The sequence below is a fragment of the Hemicordylus capensis genome, chromosome 4 (genome assembly GCF_027244095.1).
Source record: "Hemicordylus capensis ecotype Gifberg chromosome 4, rHemCap1.1.pri, whole genome shotgun sequence".
Lineage (NCBI taxonomy): Eukaryota > Metazoa > Chordata > Lepidosauria > Squamata > Cordylidae > Hemicordylus > Hemicordylus capensis.
The window spans coordinates 298295478-298318840 of NC_069660.1; the positions used below are offsets into that span (position 1 = coordinate 298295478).

The 23363-nt window shown below is 41.2% G+C and overlaps 1 protein-coding gene across 2 annotated transcripts in view; it reads right to left on the minus strand.

The window, feature by feature from the left end:
* The window catches only part of RAD21 (RAD21 cohesin complex component), a 36695-nt gene continuing 13332 nt past the window's right edge, over positions 1-23363 (minus strand). For both annotated transcript variants that reach the window (XM_053246849.1, XM_053246848.1), the window contains exons 2-14: positions 17046-17213; positions 15228-15357; positions 14474-14573; positions 13733-13839; positions 12143-12346; positions 9035-9160; positions 8758-8880; positions 6704-6927; positions 6388-6535; positions 5951-6102; positions 4897-5043; positions 2838-2921; positions 1-1761 (exon numbers count right to left, since the gene is read on the minus strand). In XM_053246849.1, the coding sequence (XP_053102824.1) occupies positions 1570-1761; positions 2838-2921; positions 4897-5043; positions 5951-6102; positions 6388-6535; positions 6704-6927; positions 8758-8880; positions 9035-9160; positions 12143-12346; positions 13733-13839; positions 14474-14573; positions 15228-15357; positions 17046-17189 (1881 nt within the window). In that variant the 5' untranslated portion in view covers positions 17190-17213 and the 3' untranslated portion in view covers positions 1-1569. The remainder of the gene's footprint in view (positions 1762-2837; positions 2922-4896; positions 5044-5950; positions 6103-6387; positions 6536-6703; positions 6928-8757; positions 8881-9034; positions 9161-12142; positions 12347-13732; positions 13840-14473; positions 14574-15227; positions 15358-17045; positions 17214-23363) is intronic.

Sequence of the window (23363 nt, forward strand, 5' to 3'; positions counted from 1 at the left end):
TAGCTTATAACAACTTTTATTAGAAAAGTTATACATAACAGCAACTATTTTCAAGAATATTAACCTTGAAAAGCAACAAAAACCAGACTAACAAACTTTAACAAGAAACTAATGACCTTCTCTATAATTAAACATTCAGATTATCTACAATGTCTCTTTGTACAAAGGGGGGGAAATCATGGTTGTACAGGCACATCATGTCAAAAATAAAGCTGCAGTAACTATTTTATACAATTAACTTTCTCAAGGATTATTAAAACATGTTGCAAATTTAAAAACATTCACATAATTTTACACTTGGGTATACAATGAAATCTCAGTCCCAGAAGAGAATCATTTCACAAAAGTGCCAACATTTAAAACGAAACCTTTAGTGAGTAATTTTGCCCTAAAGTAAGTTGGCATAACCATCATCATCATTATAGTCGTCACATGATTTCTGGTATAAACTGGTCTTAAGTGTAACACCTTTTTTTAAAAAAGGGAAACCAACTTGGGTCATTTGCAGAGCTATTCAATGTTCCAGGAGTGTGCATTATTGGAAAATAAATGTCAACATTTCAATTTCAATACTTGCACAAAATTATGCTTGATAAAAGTTTACCTGTCTCTAAAATTTACCCTGGAGCTTGCTGGCCCATGGTATCCTATGTTAAATTTGTACAAATTAATTTGCACAAACCCCGAGACCCTTCTAGCTACCAGATTACTTAAATCAAGTTGTTTGCCATCTACTGTTCTAGAAGTATGCAATCTGTTCTAGAAGTGCGGTATTTCTTCAAAGCTCTAAAGAAACGAAAATGCTCAAGACGGATTCAACAAGCTTAGCTCTAGTTAGCTGTCTAAGAACAATCTCATCCTCGCAACTATAGCTGTTGACAAGTGGATCACATTGAAAATGGCTATTACATACCCAAGAAGTGTTCCATCTTTTGCACTGACATAGGTTTTGGTAAAACTATTATTTCCATGGACACTGATTTAGGTTTAGTCCCATGAGCTGCTTGAACCTTCTTCTGGAGATACCATGGCACAGCAAAGTCAACTACTGCCAGGCACTAACATTCAAGCTGGCAGCTCCAAGGGCACCATCAGAAGCAGAAAGATGCTAAAACACTGACAGTAGTTTGGGGAAGAAAGAATTCACTACTGTGAGGAAGCAAGAGCACATTTTGGGCACATTTGGCAAAGATGTTAATGAGATTGACCTTCTGGGGTCTCCTGGAGTTGATTAAAAATAGCATTCTAATTTACTAAGCAGATAATTGTAAAACAATTTTAGTCATAGTTACATGCACCAATATTGCACACATCTTTGTGAATTGTTTGTTTTAAAACACTCTTTATAAAAAAGGTCCTTGAGTCACTTTCTCTGCAACTGGAGCTTAAGTCACCCAGTGCAGAAGCGGTACTAGAAACAAAAAAGTGGTAAAATGTAATAGAAAAACCCAAAAGCACAAAAGCCAACAACTGTACAGACAATGAAATCTAGACTTCTTCTTTTGTGGTCCTACACATGGGACAATGTGTAAGCATTAATGAAGCTAACTATACAGGTAAGCCAAGCATTCAAATAATATGGAATCTGGGACCAGGAGTCGCAATGATGTCACTGTATGGTTCTTCCTGCGTCAGCTCTATAGCTTGCTGCTTTTTCAGTACCAAGAAGCTGTAGAATTTTGCTGCTGCTTGTTTGCGGTTTGTATTCCTGCACAGCTCAAGCAAACTGATGGATTCTGCTCCAGTCTTGGCAAGAGCTCTCTGAAAACACAACAGAACTGGTTAGCAACCGTCACTTCAGAGCTTATACAGAACATAACTAGTGCTAGGAGTAAGATGAGGTTACTAGCCCACCCATGCAAAAATACTTTTTAGAACTGTTCTAGAAAGAAATCTCACGCTTCTTTGAAGCCTGGAGAAAGGTAGTGGCCCACCTCAACCTCTTATTGAGCCTCACAAAAGTTTAGGAAAGCAGAGAGGTATCTTATTACTTTCTAAGAGCTTCAGAAGCTCAGTGTGACGTGGACAAGCCCCCGCCTCTTGTAGCCTGTTCCTGGGGAGGAGGGCAAGGGCTTAAGCCTGCAGTCATGCTGGGCTTCTGAGCACTTCAGATCATCCCTAGAATTGGGGCAAGCCTGACAGTGAGCACTGATTAGTACGGAAGTCAAAAGTTGACCAAATAACAAATATAAGCAACTTTGTAGCAAGTATACTCCCTTCTTGAATATATATTAAGGAGGAGGAGAGCAATTGGCCCAATTCAACCTCAGCATAGCATCTCTCCAGGGTGCTGCTGATGTCTACCTTGTGTTTCCTTTTAGACTGAGCCCTTGAGCGACAGGGAACCATCTCATGATTATTATTCTATGTATGCTGCTTTGAGAATTTTGTTGAAAAGCATAGTAGTAATAAATAAATAAATATGTACAACTGAGCCTCAAAAAAGTAGATCTGATGCAATGTCTGATGTATTCAGAGGCATTACTATTTATGTGGAGCAGAAGAGGAATGTCCCTGCTTACATGGGAGCCTTTCAGAGTTTCAGATCAGGGCACTACCATCTTGAGTCAAAAGAGACAGAATGCACTGCTGGGTGTTTAGGAATTCCTAACCAAGATGCTAGAGGACTTGCAGATGCTGAGTCTGTTAGCAAATATCTTCACCTGTTAAACTGTTGTACCATATATTGCATTTTTGTTGTCAGTTTAGAGAGAACCAAGTTTTTATGTTTCACTCAAAAAGTCCTAAAAAGCCAGTGAGGTATATAATGCCAACAGATGAATCACATTTAAATACACTTTTCACACACTACTACCAGAAAGAAAAACATTTTATACCTGAAGACCATGAAGCATCTGTTGAGTTCTCTTGTTCCACCGTCTTTCCTCTTGATCTTGGTCGCCTCCCGTACCATCTTCTTCCTGGAATCAAAATTTCAGATTCAGTTCAGATAAAGCAATTACTGTACATGATTCTCCTCTGCTAGTAAAAAAAGAATAGCAGGAAAGCCAGACTGACTAGAGTATCACACTCAGGACAAAAGAGAAAAAACATTAGAAGAAAGCCATGCAAATAATCCTAAACACAAAATCTGGGGACACTTGACTCAATGAAACTGAATGATAGTCAGTTCAAAACAAACAGAAGTAAAATGCATAACTGATGGAATTCAGCACAAGGTGTTTACAATGGCTGCTGGATTAAATGGCTTTACATGGGGACTACAGAAATTGATAAGAGATTCATAGGTACATAGGAAGCTGCTTTATGAGTCAGACTATTGGTCCATTTAGCTCAGTATTGTCTTCTCTGACTGGCAGCCAAGATTTCAGACAGGAGTTTTTCCTTAGGCCTATCTGGAAATGCCAGGAATTTAACCTGTGATGTTCTGCCTTAAGCAGAGGCTTTACCACTGAGCTAAGATCCCATCTTCAATGGATGTATCAACTGCTATTAGCCAAGATAACTATTTAGGGCTTCCATGTTCTACAGAAAGAGTTCAACTATTTCTACCACCACCTTGTATTCTATCCAAAGAAAGTTAGGATTCTCAAGTCCTATTGAAATTAATGGAATTTAAACTAGTCATGAATAACTTGTCTTATTGATGTCATTGGTACTTAGTCATGACTAATTTTTCTAGGACATAAGTACCACTGGTTCAGTTGGGATTTTCTGATGTTTTTGTGCCTAGTCAAAACACACCCTGCAAATGCAAAACAAGAAAAATCTTGACATCTCCAGATCATCATTGCAGATCAAAACCATACCATTTCATTACTGAGGAAACGACCAACAAAAACTCTGAAGACCACGAAGAGTACAAGTGCTCTGTGCCAATGATAAATTGGTTTGTTTGATGCGCATCTTGCATTGATATTAAAAAAATAATTATTCCAAATTCCAACATGTAATCTTGGTATGGTATGGTTTCCTAAGAGTCGGTTTCCTTTATTTTAGCCAATAAGGAGGTGAAGTAATTCTCTTAATGTGCATTTCAAGTGTTCTAAAGGAATTCTTAAGTTATTTTGCTCAAAAGTGTTGAACACAAGAATAGCCCTGCTGGATCAGGCCCATCTAGTCCAGCGTCATGTTTCACACAGTGGCCCACCAGATGCCGCTGGAAGCCACAGGCAGGAGTTAAGGGCATGCCCTCTCTCCTGCTGTTACTCCCCTGCAACTGGTACTCAGAGGCATCTAGCCTTTGAGGTGGCCCACAACCCTCCGACTAGTAGCTGTTGATAAGTCTTGTTTCTACAAGACAAATGAATAGCTTCATTCTTGTTCAAGATTTTAGTGATTGGAAATTGAGAGCTGCCTAGTCAAATATGGTCCAACAACCGCAGACCAAGAGGTACGAGAGGTCTCCTCTCTCTCCTCCACACTGTCTGAAAACAGTATGATGGATGCAAAGGAGGGGGGAAAACCTACCCAAGAACAAGGGAAGGTTCTAGGGCCCTGACCCTCCAGCAAAAATAATGGCTGATATGGGATTTATACTTCAATTTTCATTATCTGAACTAAAAGCAGCAGCATTAGGTTACAACATGCTCAACCCCCACTGAGAATGATCAGCTGGTACATTCCACAAAACAAGAAGTACAAGCTTATTTATCTGCAGAAGCAGTAAGGGACGGTGTGTGTGTGTGTGTGTGTGTGTGTGTGTGTGTGTGTGTGTGTGTGACAAAAAATCCAAGTTAAGAAGCTGTGTAAGATCTTTCTGTATGCTTAGTACTACAATGGAAATACCAAAGTTAATAAACAGTTTTTGCAGCAACCATATGTAAAATTTTCCATTTTCCAGAGTCCACTTTGTTAACGGAGCAAACACAACTTGAGGAGTTTCCCAACAGATCCTCCTGTGTTGTACCAACATTGGAATAGCTCAGCACCTACCTCTTCCTCCTCCTCTTCATCCTTCTTTTCTTTTTCATTCTCCTTTTCAGGCAACAGCTCCAGCTCTGGAATTAGCTGGCAGATATTCTGAGGCTCTTCTGGAGGCAATTCCACTGGTGGCATTTCTATTTGCTGCAATGGTTGAGCCTGAGGACAGAGGCATTCAGATTCTTAACCATGAGAACTGGGCAAGTAGTGAGAAAGACACTAGAGCCAAGGACACCTTAATTTAAAACCTCTGGTTAGGCCCAGCGTTTCACGACAATGCCTACTGCCGAATACCTCAACTGTCTGGCATGACACCACACACTAGCAAGCCAACAGAGCAGCCAATCATGACTTTACTGTAAGATAAATATGTAGGAACCCAGGAAGCTGCCTTCTACCAAGTCAGATCATTGGCCCATCTAGCTCAGTATTGTCAACCCAGACTGGAAGCGGCTTATCCAAGGTTGCAAGCAGGAGTCTCTCTCAGCCCTATCTTGGAGATGCCAGGGAGGGAACTTGGAACCTTCTGCTATTCCCAAAGTGGCCCCATCCCCTAAGGGGAATATCTTACAGTGCTCACATGTGTAGTCTTCCATTCAAATGCAAACCAGGGTGATACCCTGCTTAGCAAGGGGGACAATTTATAATTGCTACCACAAGTCCAGCTCTCCTCCCATCATGCAGGAAAAAGTGGGTACTTAAACCTACTGTCACTAATCTTTCCTCACTGTCACCTTTTCCTTTCACTTACAGCCAAAGAAACCATACTACACTTACAAATGGATTGTCTAATATTTGGATTATTTATGCATGCACCAAAAGGCACTATTCTTTGTGCCAAATATAAAACTGCCTTAATGGCTATCCTGAATGCCCAATCTTGAATCTACACATTTCCTTTAGAGTGCCAATTTTAATCTAAAAAGCCCCAAAGATCTGGGGCTTTGTTAGAGGCCACCTTCCTCCTCGCCCCATCACAACCCAAACATTAACAGAGAGCACTCTCCTCACAATAGAATCCATGCACTGTTTGAGGCATGCAGAGGAGCACATTTCTTCCACTCACAGGAAGCACAGGCTCTGGTTCCACTTGTGAGGCCTTTCGCTTTACACCTGTCTGAGGTGGAGGCGGTGGCATGACGGATTCATCCAGGTTGGTCCTGCTGCCTTCCATCATGGTTTCCTGAAGGCGACTTGGCTCTTCCAAGATGGGTTCATCTATTTCACAAAAATACTGATAAGTGAATTATATACTCAAAAGCATATAACTCCACATCCTTTTCTATATTTTTATAAGACAAGAGTTTAGTCATTTTGCAGTTCACCTCTACCCCATGTGGAGTAAAGACACAACTATTAAACACATGCTTTTTCACCACTTGGATGCACCCCACCCAAAAGACGCAAAGATTTGGGCAGTAAGCCCAAAAGACACAAAGATTTGGGCAATAAGCCATATGAAAGTGTTTCTACAGGTAGAAAATGTCGTTAAAGAAAACGAACCAATAACATTGCGCTGCTGTGGTTCCTCCCTGGGTGCTTCTGGATTCTCGAAATCTTTAAGAAATTCATCCAGGTTATCAGCTTCTCCTCCTTTCCTTCTCTTTCTAAGGTCTTCTGGTACAAGAGGTGTAAGACAGCGAGTGAAGAGCTAGAAGCAAAGCAAACCAGATTATGTACACTGTTAAGTAACAGCCTTCGGGAATGGCTGTAACACTCACAGAAGCTACAGAACTGAACTTCAGTAAACTTGCCATTTGCAATTATGACATATAACACTCATTTTAAGTTATCTGCTAGCTCCCAAAGCATGGCTCACCTTCAACAGTCTGTTATTCCACAGAGGCTGAGCAGGTAGAGAGAAAAGTTTTTCAACACCCCCAGTCTCTTTCCACATCATTAACTTCTTTGTGGGAGGTGCCAAGTCCAGTGTAGTGACAATATCAGAGTAGTCACTTAGCTGGGCTCTGATCGTTTTGCTGTCCAGTTCTTTCACACTGTCCACAATCAGCTTCCTCTTCCTCTTCGCCTTGGTTTCCTTAACTATTTAGGAAAGAAATACAATTTTAACACAAAGTCGCTGAACACAATGGTAATCATCATTTAGAATCAGATTAAGTGTTGAGCTGCTCAGGGGAAAACAGTTTTAACTCTGGTATTTGAAACATTTTTCTTTATAGTTATCAGCACAAACAAGTGCCATGAAGATGTAAAGGCTATACAGGCCGAGAATTGCTTATTCAAACTGCTTCAGACTGGACAGGTTCCAGATTTTGGACTTTTCCGGATTTCGGAATCGTCCATTGATAGGGCTTGGGCATTGTGCAGCGTCGTAATAAAGACCTCCTTCTTGCCGTCTCCCTCCTTCTCCTCCTCTCTCCCTCTGCCCTTCCATCTGCTGAGCTGGAAACAATCCAGAACAATAGCCACAGCAGGGCCTTGGGGCGGGGTACACAGTGGAACTCTCGCAAGAGTGCGCGAGAGTTCCAGCGGAGGGAAAGGAAAACAATGGCGGCGGCGAGGAGGCGGCAGTGGTGGGCGGCGAAAAACAATGGCACCAACAAGGTGGTGGAAGGCTAAAGTGGAGGAGGCAAGCAGAGGAGGTGGGAGGCAGCGGCCTGGCCCAGCCCTGAAGGAGGTGGCGGGACGGCCCTGGCCCTGAGTAAGGCGACTTGACCGCATTTTTAAAGGGAGTTGAAGCCCCACCCACCCACCCCGTGTCCAGATTTTGGAGCATTCCGGATTTCAGGTGTCTGGATAAAGGATACCTAACCTGTACTACTATGAATGGCTGATTAACCAAATTTTTTATCAGCAGAATTTCAAACAAGGATCTCTGAAAATAAGAGAGGACATTCTTTACCAAGCTTAGTTGACAGGTGCTTGCTGTCGGGACTCAGCACTTTGTGAGGGTGGGGGGACAGCAGTGAGAGGTAGAATCCATTAAAAAAAATCAGTGGGGTAAAATCCATGAAATCAGTGAGGAGTAGAATCCAAAATATATCAGCTAACTTTGGGACAGCCTTTCTGGATTTTCCCTCAAACCTGACCTTAGAAAATTTACTGGATAGGCAAAGGGTTAATTTTAGATTGGTGTAAGGCAATCTTAAAGAGCACATAGAACTAAAAAGCAAGGTCTATACCAGCATTCCCTGTAACAGGGATCCCCAGATGGTGTGGGCTACAACTCCTATCATCTCAAGCTGCAGTGGCCTCTGGCTGGGGATTATCTGGGTTGTGGTCAACAAGATCTGGGAAATCCCTGTTACAGTCAGTAGTCTCTACTAACTATTGCCAATTTCCACACATTTAATCATTTAGTGCAGGCTCCCTCTCCCTGAGAGAGTTCTTCACAGCCCATTTCCACTTCTTTGTAATTTTGAAGGGTAGGTCGGGGATCATTTCAATATGCAATTATTGTTTTGGTCAATTAATTTCACCAAGTAATTTAAGTGTGTATCACTAAGATTTACATTATCTCTTTAAACATAATATATAAGAATGGTCAAGATCCAAAGAGTTTTGTGAACAAGCAGAAAGCAGTCAGGCATGCTTTTGGGGGAGGAGTTGTCAAATTTTTCCTTTTGGCTGGCTTTGGAGCAGCAGTGAAAAGGAGGGGACAGCAAAGTCTTGGTGTGCAAGTGAAATATCACTCACAATCTGAATCCTGACCTATGTTCTTAACAATATTTGTCTAGTCAAAGATCTGAAGAGCTTAATTTTTAGAATTATGCTACAAGTCTGCAATATTGCCACATGCTTGATCGTTTTCACTTTCAGTAACATCAGGGCCTTACTAGTATAGTATAGTATTTTTATTTATTTAATACATTTATATAATGTATGACAGTTACATTAGAATTGCTTACTTACCAGTGATATCAATAGGCTCCAAAGCAAAAGCTTCTTCTTCATTTGGAACCAGTGTTGTCTGATCAGTCATGGTTGGCAATGGTTCAACTGGATCTACTGAATCTGGGCTATCTGGTCCACCCACTGTGAATCAAATAATTTAAAAAATTAAGTTTCTTAGAGAACCATCATAGCCCAAATTTTGACAAATTCAAGAGAATGGTTATGTAATATATCATCCGCAACATAATTTGACTATTTTAATGTTTAAAAATCAAATGCTTGACTGAATACTCACTTGAAACATTATCATCATCATCCAGATCATCATGAGGAGGTTGTTCAGGCATCATTACTCCTCCTTCTGAAAGAGCAGGCGGGTCATCAAATATGCCTCCTTCATTGTTGCTGAGAAGTTTGTCATCTGAAATGGCAACTCAAAGAATTAGGGTTGGACACATGTCATGTATCTCTAGACCCATTTCAAACTGGCTGTCAGGCGGGCTATGGGGTGGAGACTGCCTTGGTCAGCCTGATGGATGATGTCCAATTGGGAATTGACAGAGGAAGTGCGGCTCTGTTGGTCCTTTTGGATCTCTCAGAGGCCTTTGATACTATTGACCACAGTATCCTCTGGAACATCTGAGGGGACTGGGAGTAGGAGGCACTACTTTGAAGTGGTTCCACTCCTACCTAACGGGCAGATTCCAGATGGTGTCTCCTGGAGACTGTTGTTCTTCAAGATCTGAACTTTCATATGGTGTCTCTCAGGACTCCATATTGTCTCCGATGTTGTTTAACATCTACATGAAACTGCTGGGAGAGATCATCAGGAGACTTGGTGCAGGGTATTATCAATATGCTGATGACACCCAAATCTATTTCTCCATATCAACATCATTGGGAGAAGGCATAACCTCGCTAAATGCCTTCCTGGCAGTAATGGGTTGGCAGTGGGATAACAAACTGAGGCTGAATCCAGTTAAGACGGAGGTAATTATTGTGTGGGGTGGGAACTCAAGAGATGGTTTTGATCTGCCGGTTCTGGATGAGGTCACACACCCCTGGAAGGAACAGGTTCGCAGTCTAGGGGTGCTTCTGGATCCAAGTCTCTCCCTGGTGTCCCAGGCTGAGGCTGAAGCTGTGGCCAGAAGTGCTTTCTAGCAGCTTCGGCTGATACACCAGCTGCGTGCATTTCTTGAGATGAACAACCTCAGAATGGTGGTACATATTCTGCTAACCTCCAGACTGGATTACTGCAATGCGCTCTATGTGGGTCTGCCTTTGTATGCAGTCCGGAAACTGCAGTTGGTACAGAATGCAGCAGCCAGATTGGTCTCTGGGTCATCTAGGGGAGACCATATTACTCCTATGTTGAAAGAGCTACACTGGCTGCCAATAAGTTTCCAGGCAAAATACAACGTGCTGGTTATTACCTATAAAGCCTTAAACAGTTTAGGCCCTGGGTATTTAAGAGAACGCCTTCTTCACCAGTGGCCCCATCACCTGTTATGATTGTCTAGAGAGGTTCGTCTGTGGTTGCCGCTAGCTTGTCTGGTGGCTACTCGGGGATGGGCCTTTTCCATTGCTGCCCCTGGGTTTTGAAATCGCTCCCTGTTAAATAAGAGCCTCCCCATCTCTGGCAACTTTTTAAAAGGCACTGAAGACTTATTTATTCACCCAGACTTTATTAGATTTATAGTTTTAATACTTTTAATGTTTGGTTTTAAATGGTTTTAATGTTAATGATTTCATTTTTAATGTTTAAATGATTTTAACTGTAAGCTGCCCAGAGATGCAAGTTTTGGGCAATATAGAAATATGTTAAAAAAAAAAATTAAGAGTTTCAAAATGTAGACGATCCTTAGTATTAAAAGCGCACAGCAGTGGTCATGTTTTTAATCATGCACCATCAACCCATAGTTCAATGAGACTAAACAATTCACATATTTCAGAATATGTACACCATTATGCAAGTCATCTGTGCAACTGTATGCGGTCGAGGACTAAAGGCTCCATCATGCTAAAACATCCACATGTCAACAACCTTACTAAAAGTATCAATTTTGTGATCAATACAGATAATTGTTAGCAGCAACAAAATTCATCAGGGAAGTGCTGCAACGTCTTTAGGGAGGAAAGCTTCATTAATGGATAAAATCAAATAAAGATATTTACAACATATTTATACTAGTATATTCTTTCAAGTTCCCATGAGTCACATTATTCTTAAGGAATGGTGAAAAATTAACAGGCGAAGTTTTCTAGAGTCAACACTTAGTTTAACAGACCCTAGTATTGAAGACCCATGTCAAACATGTTTTAAAATATTAAACTGAGTCCAAAGGAAACCTACTGCAAGTGGGGAAAGCTGCTTTTTACACAAGGGAAGGGTCGATGATTTCTATACCTCTCCATATGCAGTCCACACCATTTCCAAGGATTCATCAATCCTCAGAATATGCTGTTCAGGACACAGGGCTACAGTGAAAAGGAGACAGCAGGAAAACCCTATTCCAGGACTGGAGCTGATGGTATGTCGGGTGCAAGTCACTCTTTGGGCAGGAGCTCAGCATCTCCTTCAAAGCACTCAGCTGGCAACTCAGATATTCTACTGGCTGTCACAGAGCACCAGGAGTATATCAAAGCAAACAACGCAACTGACTCCAAATTACATATGACTATGTGGGGTGTAAGCTGGTCGTGAGCAACAAGTGTACCAGCTTTTGCCATTCAGATTGTTTCTAAGGATTCAAAGCACAACTTTAAGACACATCCTCATCTATGGCCTGTGATTTAAGGGCAGCTTTGCAAGTAGGATGAAAAACTATAGCATAGTGGAATCCACCATGGAATCTCAGCTATGGGCTGGAGAGCGCCATTCAGAGACCATGTATAAAACGGATCCACTCCCTTCAGGACTGAAAGGTAGAGGATCACTACACAACTCACTAAATTCACTACAACCATCTCTTTTAAAATTTCATCTTGGGGAAGATGGCTAGTATATATGGGGGCGGGGGGGGAGCATAACCTTGCACTTCAGTGAAGAAAATATACATCAGTGGGGACATCAGGAGATATGTTGATCACACCCCATCACTCCAGAAAACACATTCTTGTTGGTTGCTGGTGCCAAAGAATCCAACAACCCCACTCAGCAGTCAGCTAGCCTTCTACAACAGAATTTGCAAAACCAGAGAAGGTCCTATTGCATACACAGGAGCTTAATATTTCAAGTATGCAAGTTAACTCTCCTGTGGTTGTGCAAATAAAAAATACCACCAAGAAGTTTTAGAAGGCTAAAGATTTCTATACTGTGTGCTTGTCAAAGCCACATCTGTGTCTAGTTCGGTGCCAGAAGTTGGGGGGGGGGGGGGAGACACAATAAGAACTGCCGACATACCCAGGATTCCACCATCGTTTCCCTCTCCAAAGTTGTCATCTTTGTACTGATCTTCATATTCCAAGTGATTGGATTTCTCATTAAGATGACTGGTGCTCTGCTCAGGCTCCAGTAGAAGGTTGGAAGCACTAGTGCTATCCAACATGTCATCTGGAAATGCACTGTCTTCTCTCATCATTTCACGGTCATCCATTCCAAAGTCACCTGTTATAAGATTAACCATCATAAATGCAAAGCACAGAACTTTCAAAGGATGACACAATCAATGATACAAGAATCCCATCCTACCATTACAAGTGGCATTCTGCATTTCTAGTTTTACAATTCTACTGCTACAGTACTGAACTTTTCACCTCTCACACTGGAAGTCTGCAGTTGGCTGATGGGAGAAAGCTTCAATATTATGACAGGAACATTTATGAAATTTTTCTCAGTTACTTTAAGACTATGTATAATCTGGTTATTAAAGGGCTGGTTCACATGAACAGCAACCCAAACATGCGAAAAGGGCAGGGATGCATCGACTGCGAACCTTCTCTGACTTCATGAAAGACATCCTGGCACACTGTCTGGGCATCCTTCAATCATGTGTGCAGGCTGTTCCATGAAATAGCCCCTAAATATATGCTCCAAAACTCTGTCCTTCAGTGATGTCAGGGTAGGTACATTCTCAGTGTGTCCCCACCCTCTTCACATATGGGCTGCTGTTCGTGCAATCTGGCCCCAAATGATCCAAGTAATACATGCTTGGCTCACAAAGCTTTGTCTTTTCTGTGGGGCCCACATGATCAGTTACACCTCTGGCCTGGAATTTATCCCATCTTTATGCTGGGTTGCCCTCGAACAAAATTTATCGCTAGCACAGAAACTGGCAGCCTGTATATCAGGTTTTTCCAATTCACTCTCCAAGAAACATTATAGTATAATTAAAATATTACAACTGCATACCTTCAAAGAGAACTATGCCAAGTTTTTAATCAATGGGTTGAATCCTAATATTTTGGGGAGGACTGTCCTACTGTTGAACTTAAGCAAGGACCCTTTCTGCTCACGGAAGGAGCTTTTGTGTAAGTTTAAGGGCAAGCGTCCTTCCGTAAACACTCCACCAACAGTAAGAATATATCCCAAAATATTTACATAAAGAACTCCCCTGGGACTACAGCAGTTGTGGCTAAATTTTTCTATATTGCCATTAGGTTGAGGTCCCTATTAAGTGCCTAACTGCGAGAGCTGTCTGTTGTTTTTAAATAATTGTTGTTTTTAAATAATTTATTATTATTGATTGTAATCTGTCATATTGTGTTTTAGCATTGCTTTATTGACGTATTGTGTATATTTGTTACTACCATTTTTGCTGGCCAATGGCCGTAATAAAACTGATGATGATGATACATAAAGAACTCTAAAGCTCAATGCCACTTAAAGGTAAAGTAAAGTGTGCCATCAATTTTGACTCCTGGTGCCCACTGAACATCTATCGAAAGTACATGATCATCTCCAACACCATACAAGCATTTCAGCAGCCCTTGTTTTTAATATTAGTACACTGCAATCATTACAAATACACTAGTTAACAAGTTAAGGTTTTACCAAAGTCATTATCCTGAAGAATACTGATGTTGCCCACTTCTTCTCGCATTGTGATTTCCTCCACTCTGCTTTGGTTCAAACTGAATTGCTGAGCCACATCGATATCACTTTGAGAGAACACATGTAACATTTGAGAAAGACCAATAAGAAGCTATTCCAAAAGGTAAATAGATAGTCATGCTTGGTTACAGAGTCAACCTTTTAAACCAACGGCTATTAAGAGGCTTACAACTTGCTGAGCAAAGGAAGTGAAAAAAGCTACACATTTTCAGATGCAATCATGGTAATGTTCTGAAGCATTTAGTTAAAACCAATACTGAGTCCTTGAGGAAAGAGATGTGAGAATCTGCAAGGATGACATATTTTGAAATAAAAATAGGGTATAAATTATGTATTATACAGCTCACATCACTACAGCACATATTTAGAAGTGATAGCTATCCACCGATGAAATTCAAAATCAAACAAAGTGCATGCATTATAGTTAACAAATTAAGAATCGGACAATTATAACCAGTCATTCTCAAACAAATGTGCTGAGGTGCCTGTGTGTCTTATGGGATTCAAGTGTTTAAAGCAAAAAATTAAAAGCTTTCCATTCATGCAAGGACCTCTCATTTAGCAGAGATATTCACAACGCAGCAATCTGGCTGCAAGGGGTGGAGGAGGATGGTAAAGGTAAATATCTACTATTATGAATTCAAGGGTAATAGTGTTAGCAGAAAATTAAGACAAGCTTACTCTAAATCTGGCAAGGGCTGGTCAAAGTCATGGAATTCTTCAGGTAAGGTGATAGCATTGTAGGCAGCTTCTCTATTTTCCTCAGGCAAGTCAACCACACCTGAAAGAGAGATGGTCAAACTGTTATATCAAAACACACAGTATTTTAAACATTCCTTTAAAAATCAGGAAAACCCTTAAAGACTGATACATTTATTGTGGCATGGATTTTTGTATTTAATTACTGATTCCATCAGATTCATGAACCTAGTTTAAAACAAATATATATGTTCTCAATTATTATGCTACACCATCAAGTTCTTCCATCCTAAGACTCTTTTCTGTAACACTCAACTCTGCTCACTTTATTTACTGCAATGAGGAGGGCACATAAACACAACTGCCTCAGTACTGCAGTGTCCAGTCAATTGGTGCTCTGGCTAAAGAACAACATTTGTTCATTAGGATGCTACTGGGAGGACTGTTCTCTCTCACGCAAGATTCCCCCCACATTACATAATTACATTTGTTCAGAAATGCCTACCTGTATTGAACAGGCCTTACTCACAACTAAGCAATGCCAAGCAGCATTCACATCTTTCGGGGAATGTTCCTCCCATCAGCAGACGCTCCTTCCATTCACTTAAGGAACTTCTGTTGATGGGGCACTAGTCTAGATGTCACTCAATATGAAGTGGGAGAAGCATCAGAGGGGAAAATATGGGCTGTGTGTATATAGTAATAACTTCGCAAAAAGCAAATACACAGCAAGTACCTGGACGGAAAGCCATCTTGATCTTAATGAATGCTTCATTACAGTCTGCGAGGAGGTATTTTGCTTTTCTATGGTAGATTCTAACGACTCCCAGTAAAAGATGTCCTGAAGTTCGAAGAGCCATCTTGACCTGAAAATTTGTTTATAAGTAATATGTAACATCAACCAACCATGTCTGATTAAGAAAATGCCTTTAAAATGAAGGGTGACTCTTCGAGCACACAAACTAGAAAGAGTTTTATACTGTCAGATATGAATGAGCAGAATGAAATACACTTTGCAAAGCTATCCTTTCAGTCTTCTCCAAAACCGGGATATCCCATTGCTGACAAAAATATATCTAACAGTGGTAATTTGTATTAAATTATCTTTACAAATTATTACAGGTTTGTAAATTACAGCTTGCCTGTGACAAATAACAATGGCTTTCACTGAAGTAGAAAGGGGAGTTATGGTGAACTGAAGGAGAATGAACTCTCCTCGTCCACACACATACACTCAGGCTACATACTGGTATGCATGGACAGGTGGGCTAATACATTTCTGTGGACTTATTTTCAATAATGATCGTTACTATGTTTAGAACTTTTTGAAAGGAAATGAATAATTACATAAGACAGCAAATTTCCACTCTTCTAGGGTTACGCTTTACATGGTGAAATGATGACACTTTGTCTGGCTGTTACTGCAAATGGGACGCTTTGTTAAAGGCATTATTGAGTTTACTATTCAGAGTTACAAATGTAAAGGTACGACAAAACAGTCTGCCTGTAAACAGGATTTGCCATTTAATTCTTTATATTAAAGCTCTGTAGCTACTACCCATGATAGCTAACAAGTCTCTATATCAGGGCTGCATAACTTCAAAAGCTGCTATCAGGCTACAACTCTCATAATCCCCAGCCATAGTGGCCAACAGTTAGGAATGATGGGTGCTGTAGTCCAACAGCTAGAGGGCTGAAGCTGTGCAGCCCTGTTATAGTGAGAGAAAGACCAGTATACCTCTGAAAACAAAACACGTTGACAAACAGAGCAAGTCCACTTCATGCCCTGCTTGTGAGCAACTAGACAGGCAGCTACCGTTGGAAACAAAACACTGGACTAGATGGACTCCGACCCAAAAAAGTAATCTGATGTTTGAACTACTGATGGTAGTTCAAACTGGTAGTACAGTGGTCCCTCTACTTACGAAATTAATCCGTTCCGAATGCACATTTGTAAGTCGAAAAGTTCGTAAGTCGAAAAGCAGTTTCCCATAGGAATGCATTGGGAACGGATTAATGCGTTCCGGAGCCTAGAAAAAAGACCCAGACCCCCAGTAAGGCTTGCAAACTGCACAGGAACATTTCTTTTCAAGAATAAACAGGCAGTAAACAGGCAGGCAAGTCAAGGAAACCGCATGTAAAATTCGTAAGTCGAGGAAACCCCATCTAAAAATTTGTAAGTCGAAAAAACCGCATCTAAAACCGGATCTAAAACTGCTGTTTGTAACTCGAAAAATACTTATGTCGAGTAGTTCGTAAGTCGAGGGACCACTGTACTGAACTACTAATGGTATATGCACTTTTACATCAAGGTACCTTATATTACAAAAACAATGCAGAAGCATAATAGCTTGAAACAAAAGAACTGGGGCTTTTTTGTCCCTTCCCATCTTCTGCATAAAAAAAAAAAACCCCAAACCTGAGGACAACCTGAAATAGGGCTATGGCAAGTGGTGGAAATCCCACTCCTGTGGAAGTACCTTTCCACTTATGCAAAAGCTAGTCAGGACTCAACCCATTATCTTTATACAAAGGTAATATAGAGAGGTGATACCTTAGGCGAGATGATGCTCTCAACACTGCTTTCCAAGTTGCATTCAAACACGTGTGCTTTGGTTAGCTTCTTATCCCAATGGGCCGCCAGCCAGATTTTGGCTAGCGGCCCCCGCTTGCTCAGGACAAAGTGAGCGTAGAACATTGTGCCAGCTGCCTATGCCCAAACCTGTAATGAGTTAAAAGTGAATTTTATATAAAAAGGCTACAGAAATAATTCTTGCACATTGTTTTGTAGAAGCTATAGTAATGCTTTCTTTTAACCAACAAAAGAATAGTTTGAGTTCTCTGGAAACAAGCTGCATGCGTGACACTCAATTTACAGCCTTTCACTATGTACTTTAACAGGGAGTTTGGAGAACTGATGAACCCAGGAATGTCAGACACCAGACTGAAGCAGCCATTCCTACAGCTTGTTTCCTCATATAGCAAATCATAAGAACAACCCAAGGCCTATCTAGCCCAGCATCCCGTTTCACACAGTGGCCCACCGCCAGATGCCTCTGGGAAGCCCACAGGAAAGAGTTAAGGACATGCCCTGTCTCTTGCTGTTGCTTCCCTGCAACTGGTATTTACAGGAATATTGCCTCTGAGGCTGGACGTGACCTGTAGCCACCAGACTAGTAGCCATCGATAGATCTGCCCTCCGTGAATTTGCCTAGGCCCCTTTCAAAGCCATCCAAGCTAGTGGCCATCACCACATCTTGTGGCAGAGAATTCCGTAGATTAATTATGCACTGTGTGAAAAAGTACTTCCGCTCGTTGGTCTTAAATTTCCTGGCCTTCAGTTTCATGAGATGACCACTGGTCCTAGTGTTGTGAGCAAGGGAGAAAGATGCCTGTCCACTCTATGTATTCCATGTATAATTTTCTACACCTCTATCATGTCTCCCCATAATCACCTCATTACGAAACTAAAAAGTCCCAGATGCTGTAGCCTTGCCTCATGAGGAAGGTGCCCCAGGCTCCTGATTATCTTGGTTGCCCTCTTCTGCACCTTTTCCAGTTCTACAATGTCTTTAAGTGACCAGAACTGTATGCAGTACTCCAAATGTGGCCACACCATACATTTGTATAAAGACATTATAATATTAGCAGCTTTATTTTCAATCCCATTCTTAATGATCCCTAGCATGGAATTGGCCTTTTTCACAGCTGCCGCACACAGAGTCGACACTTTCAATGAGTTGTCCACAATGATCTCTTTTCCTGGTCAGTCACTGACAGCTCAGACACAAATATGAGGTGGTGGGGGTTGCCCCAAATGCATCACTCTACATTTGCTTACATTGAACTGCATTTGCCATTTTGTCACCCACACCCTCAGTTTGGAGATATCCTTTTTTTTTATTTATTGAATTTATATCCCGCCTAAACATACATCTCTTTAGAGCTCCTCACAATCAGTTTTGGATTTCACTCCCTTAAATAGTATGGTGTCATCTGCAAATTTGGCCACTTTGCTGGTCATCCCAACTTCTAGGTCATTTATGAACAAGTTAAAGAGCACTGGTCCCAGTACAGATCCCTGGGGGACCCCACTTCCTGCCTACCTTCATTGTGAAAACTGTCCATTTATTCCTACCCTGTTTCCTGTCCTTCAACCTTACCTATCCACACATGAACCTCTCCCCTTATCCAATGACTGTTAAGTTTACTCAAGGGCCTTTGGTGAGGAACTTTGTCAAAAGATTTTTGGAAGTCAATCAATCAATCAATCAATCTCTTTATTTCAGTCAGAGGAAGTCAAAGTATATACTAGGTCAACCGGATCACCTTTATGTCTGTTGACACTCTCAAAGAAGTCCAAAAGGTTAGTGAGGCAAGATTTGCCCTTGCAGAAGCCATGCTGGTTCTCCTTCAGCAAGGCCTGTTCTTCTGTGTTTAACTATTTTTGTCCTTAAGTATGCTTTCTATCAATTTACCTGGCACAAACATTATTAAGCTAACTGGCCGGTATTTTCTCAAATCCCTTCTTGATAATCAGTGTTACATTAGCTACTTTCCAGTTCTCTGGTACAGAGTATGATTGTAGGGCTACGTTAAATATTTTTGCAAGGAAATTAGCAATTTCACATTTGAGTTCCTTCAGAACTCTTGGTTGGATGCCATCTGGCCCTGGCGACTTGTTAATTTTTAGTTCAAGACAGTTTAGAACATCCTCTCTCATCATCTTAAGTTGGTCCAGTTCTCCAGCCTCCAAGCCCGAGAAGCTCCATTCCGGAACAGGTATATGGTATCTTCCACCATGAAAACACATTTAAACTTTCAGCTTCTCTGCAATCTCATCCTACTTAATCCCTTTCATGCCCTCATCTTCTAAAAGTCCAACCACCTCCCTTGCAGGTTTTCTGCTTCTGACAGATTCAAGAAGTCTTTCTTACTCCGTGACACTTCTAGCAAATCCTCCTCCATTATTTTTTGAACCCCTTATTTTCTTCTTACATTTCTTTTGCCAGACTTTATGTACCTTTCTGTTCTCTTCATTTGGGAAGGACTTTCAATTTTCTTAAGCAAGTCTTCTTCCCTTTTATAGCTTCCCTGACTTGTTAGCCATGCTGGAGTCCTCCTGAACTTGGTGGGACTTTTCCTCCTTCTTGGTATACATTCCAACTGAGTTTCTGTTATTGCGGTTTAAAACAAGTTGCATGCTTTCTGGAGTGATTTCACCCTCCTGACCAGGACTGTCTTTAGAGAGCCCTCGGAGGGTGTGGGCCAAATCAGCCAGTGCGGAGCTCCCTTCCAGTTAATTCTAATGGAGGTTAAGAGAGCAGGGCCTGGGGCAGTCATCCTGCTTGCCATACCTGCTCCTAACTTTCCCTTTCAGCTTCCTTTTTACCAGTCCCCTTATTTTTGAGATGTTTCTTCCAAGAAACTTTCCTGGAATGTTCTATTTGCATATAACCAGAATTGGATCATACTGTGGTCACTGTTCCTCAATGGTTCTACAACTCTTACATCTTGCACCAGGTCCTGGGCACCACTCAGGATGAAGTCCAGGTTTGCCTTCTCTTTGGTTGGTTCTGAGACCAACTGATCCTTGATGTGATCCCAGTGTATTCACACCACTGGGATATGTGCCTGCACAAGAGACCATTCAGGAAGACTCCAAAGCTTAGTGCGATGCTCTCAACTCCGCCCACGGCGTGTATGCGTCCATCAGAAGGGCAGGTGGAGCACCAATCTCCTCAGTTCCTTCCCGACCACTGACCAGTATGAATGCCTTGGGAGGTTTTTCTGTTTTGGAATCTTCCTGAACAAATCTTTGCAAAGCTTTGGAATCTTCCCAAATGGGCTCCTGCCTAGGAACATATCCCACTGGTTTGAATACCCAGGATCACTCAAGGATCATCTGTTACAGGTAAGCAACCTGTTTTTCTAAGCCACAGTCATTTAGCTTGTCCGGACATTTGGCCTCACTGTCAATAGAAGCACATGAATTTGCCCAGTCTACGTGAAGGTAATTGAAGTCATCCATTATTATAGCCCTGTTTCTCTTTGATGTCTCTCAGATTTGCTTCTCCAACTCCAGGCCACTCTCAGTGTTTTGATCTGGATAGCGATAGCATGTACCTAGTAACACATTTCCTCTCAGTCTTCATATTGTCACACATAATTTTTTTTTGGAGGACTCCAGTCCTCCTAGGTTTTCTAGCTTGTTGGATTCTATCTCTTCTTTAATATACAGTGCTACTCTACCTCCAATTTGCCCCTCCCTGTCCTTTCTGTAGAGTTTATATTCAGGAATAACGGTGTCCCACTGGTTCTCACCATTCCACCAGGTTTCCACTACACCCACTATATCTATGTTTTCATTAGCAAGTTACAACCAAGCACTCCAGCACTCCTTGGCTCAGAGGCTTCTAGTGTTAGTATTTAAACAAATAAATGCCAAATCTTTTACCTGGCATTGGTGTGTGCTATCTGCCCTACTGCAATTTTGGCCAGCGGTCACGTGTTTCTATCTCCTCTACTCCTGGTTCTACTCTGTCCCCATCTGGTTTATCTGAAACATTTGCACCCTCGCATCTTGGGGGATTTTGCTTGCTGAACCAGATACCACCCAGTTCCCATTGGAAATCCCCCAGGCATCATTTTAAAAGCTGCTCTGCAACCTTTTTAATTTTAAATGCCAGCAGTCTGGTTCCATCTTGGTCCAAGCAGATCCTGTCCCTTTTGTACAGGCATTGCTTCCCCCAAAATGTATCCCAGTGCCTAATAAATCTAAACCCCTCCTCCCAGAACCATCGTCTCTAATCCCTGTATTGAGACCTCTCAGCTCCATCTGTTTCGCTGGGCCTTCGCGTGGAACAGGTAGCACTTTAGAGAACACTACTACCCTGGGGTTCCTGGACTTCAATAAGCTACCTAGCAGCCTAAATTTGGATTCACCTCATGTATGAAGATAGGATTCACCTCATGTATGAAGATCATGCCATGTAAACTCACTTCAGGATACTAAGGTAAAAGATCAAGTGTGCAAACACCCCTTATGTGTATGGAAAAAAACATAGATTTGAATTGTGCTTCTTTGATTATTCCATTACTCTATCCAGCATTGCAATACAAATCAAGCAAGACACTACCCAATACAAAACAACAAAACAAAAAACAAAAAACAACAAAACAAAACAAAAAACCACAGCCAGTTGAAGCCAGAACTGCTTTTCTGACCTAGTCAGAAGAAGAATTCCATTTATCAGCTTCAGTATATGAACAAAGTCCCCCTCACACACATTTTAGAAACCAACTAAAAAACTATGTGCTTTACTGCAAGCCAGAAAAAGATGCATATTTCACAAAGTCAATTAATTCAGTAGTATTGTCATCAATGGCATTTGCTAATATAGCTATACTAAGCAGAATACACCTCATGTGTGGTCACTATTTTTTCAAGTGTTTGGATTCTTTGGTGTATAATAACTTTCCCTCATGATGAATCCCTATGAGGATTCATTACACACCTTCATTTCTTCTAATGACTTTTACTGTCTTTGAACAGTGCCAACTATCAACTGTCATGTGCCAACCACACACCCCTCCCATCCATGAGACAGTGGGGTACTACTCAGTTTATGTTCTAGGAATTTTTTCAAGTGTTTAGACTGTTTGGTGTCTAATAACCTTCCCTCTTAATGAATCCCTATGAGGATTCATTACACACCAAAGACTCTAAACACCTCAAAATTCCTAAAATATAAACCAAGTACCCAGTGGCTTACGGGAAGTAGTTGGAACATGGTATGCCACTAATTCCTCACCCCCACCCGCAAAGCAGTGGGGTCAACATGAACAGAAGAAATGAAGGTGTGCAATGAAGACAACGAAGAATGGAAGTTGGCACTGTCCAATGACAGTTAAAATGAACAGAAGAAATGAAGGCGTATAATGAATCTTCATAGGGATTCATTATGAGGAGAAGTTATTAGACACCAAAGAATCTAAACACTTCAATATTCCTAAAAAAATAAACTGAGTACCCCACTGCCTTGTGTGTGTGTGTGTGTGTGTGTGTGTGTGTGTGTGTGTGTATGGTTGGCACATGACAGCTGACAGTCTGCACCATCCTACAACAGTCAAAATGAACAGAAGAAATGAAAGTGTGCAATGAACCCGCATAGGGATTCATTATGAAGAAATGTTATTATACACTAAAGCAAATAGTGACTGCACATTTTGCTCCATAACTCCACTTCTACAAAGGCTAGAGCTTAGGGTTTTGGTTTTTTTTTAATTAAAGCTGGGGATCCATGTTAGGGTTAGGATAGGACGACTTCCTGTCCCCATTATTTCCTATGGTGCAAATATACAAATCAGTAAAAACTTTTTTTTAAACCCCACAACCCATTAAAAATCAACCAAGTGCCCCACTGCCTTGAAATTTGGGTGATTGGTGGCACCCATGGGGACCTACCCACCACCCAAAATTGGTGCCCCTAGAGCCTTTATAAGTGTTCCAAATAGATCTGAATTAAATCACATCCAAATTGAATCTGGGGTGATTCGGGGGGACAGATTTGGACACAAAACAAGTCGGGGGTGATTTGATTCAGGTACAAAGCCAATTGGGGGGGAAATTGTGAACATCCCTATTGAAAAATATGTAGGCCAAAAAGTGCTATGTGCATACCACATTGAACCAGGAAGACAAATCATCATTTTCTATAACACAATTACAATGCAGTGTGTAAAATTTGTACTTCATGTACACACATTATCCAACAACAACAAAAGGCAAAGTACCATCACTCTTGATAAAAAGCTATGTTCCTTTTTCAAGGTCATACAAATATTTGACATACATTAAATGGGATCAAAG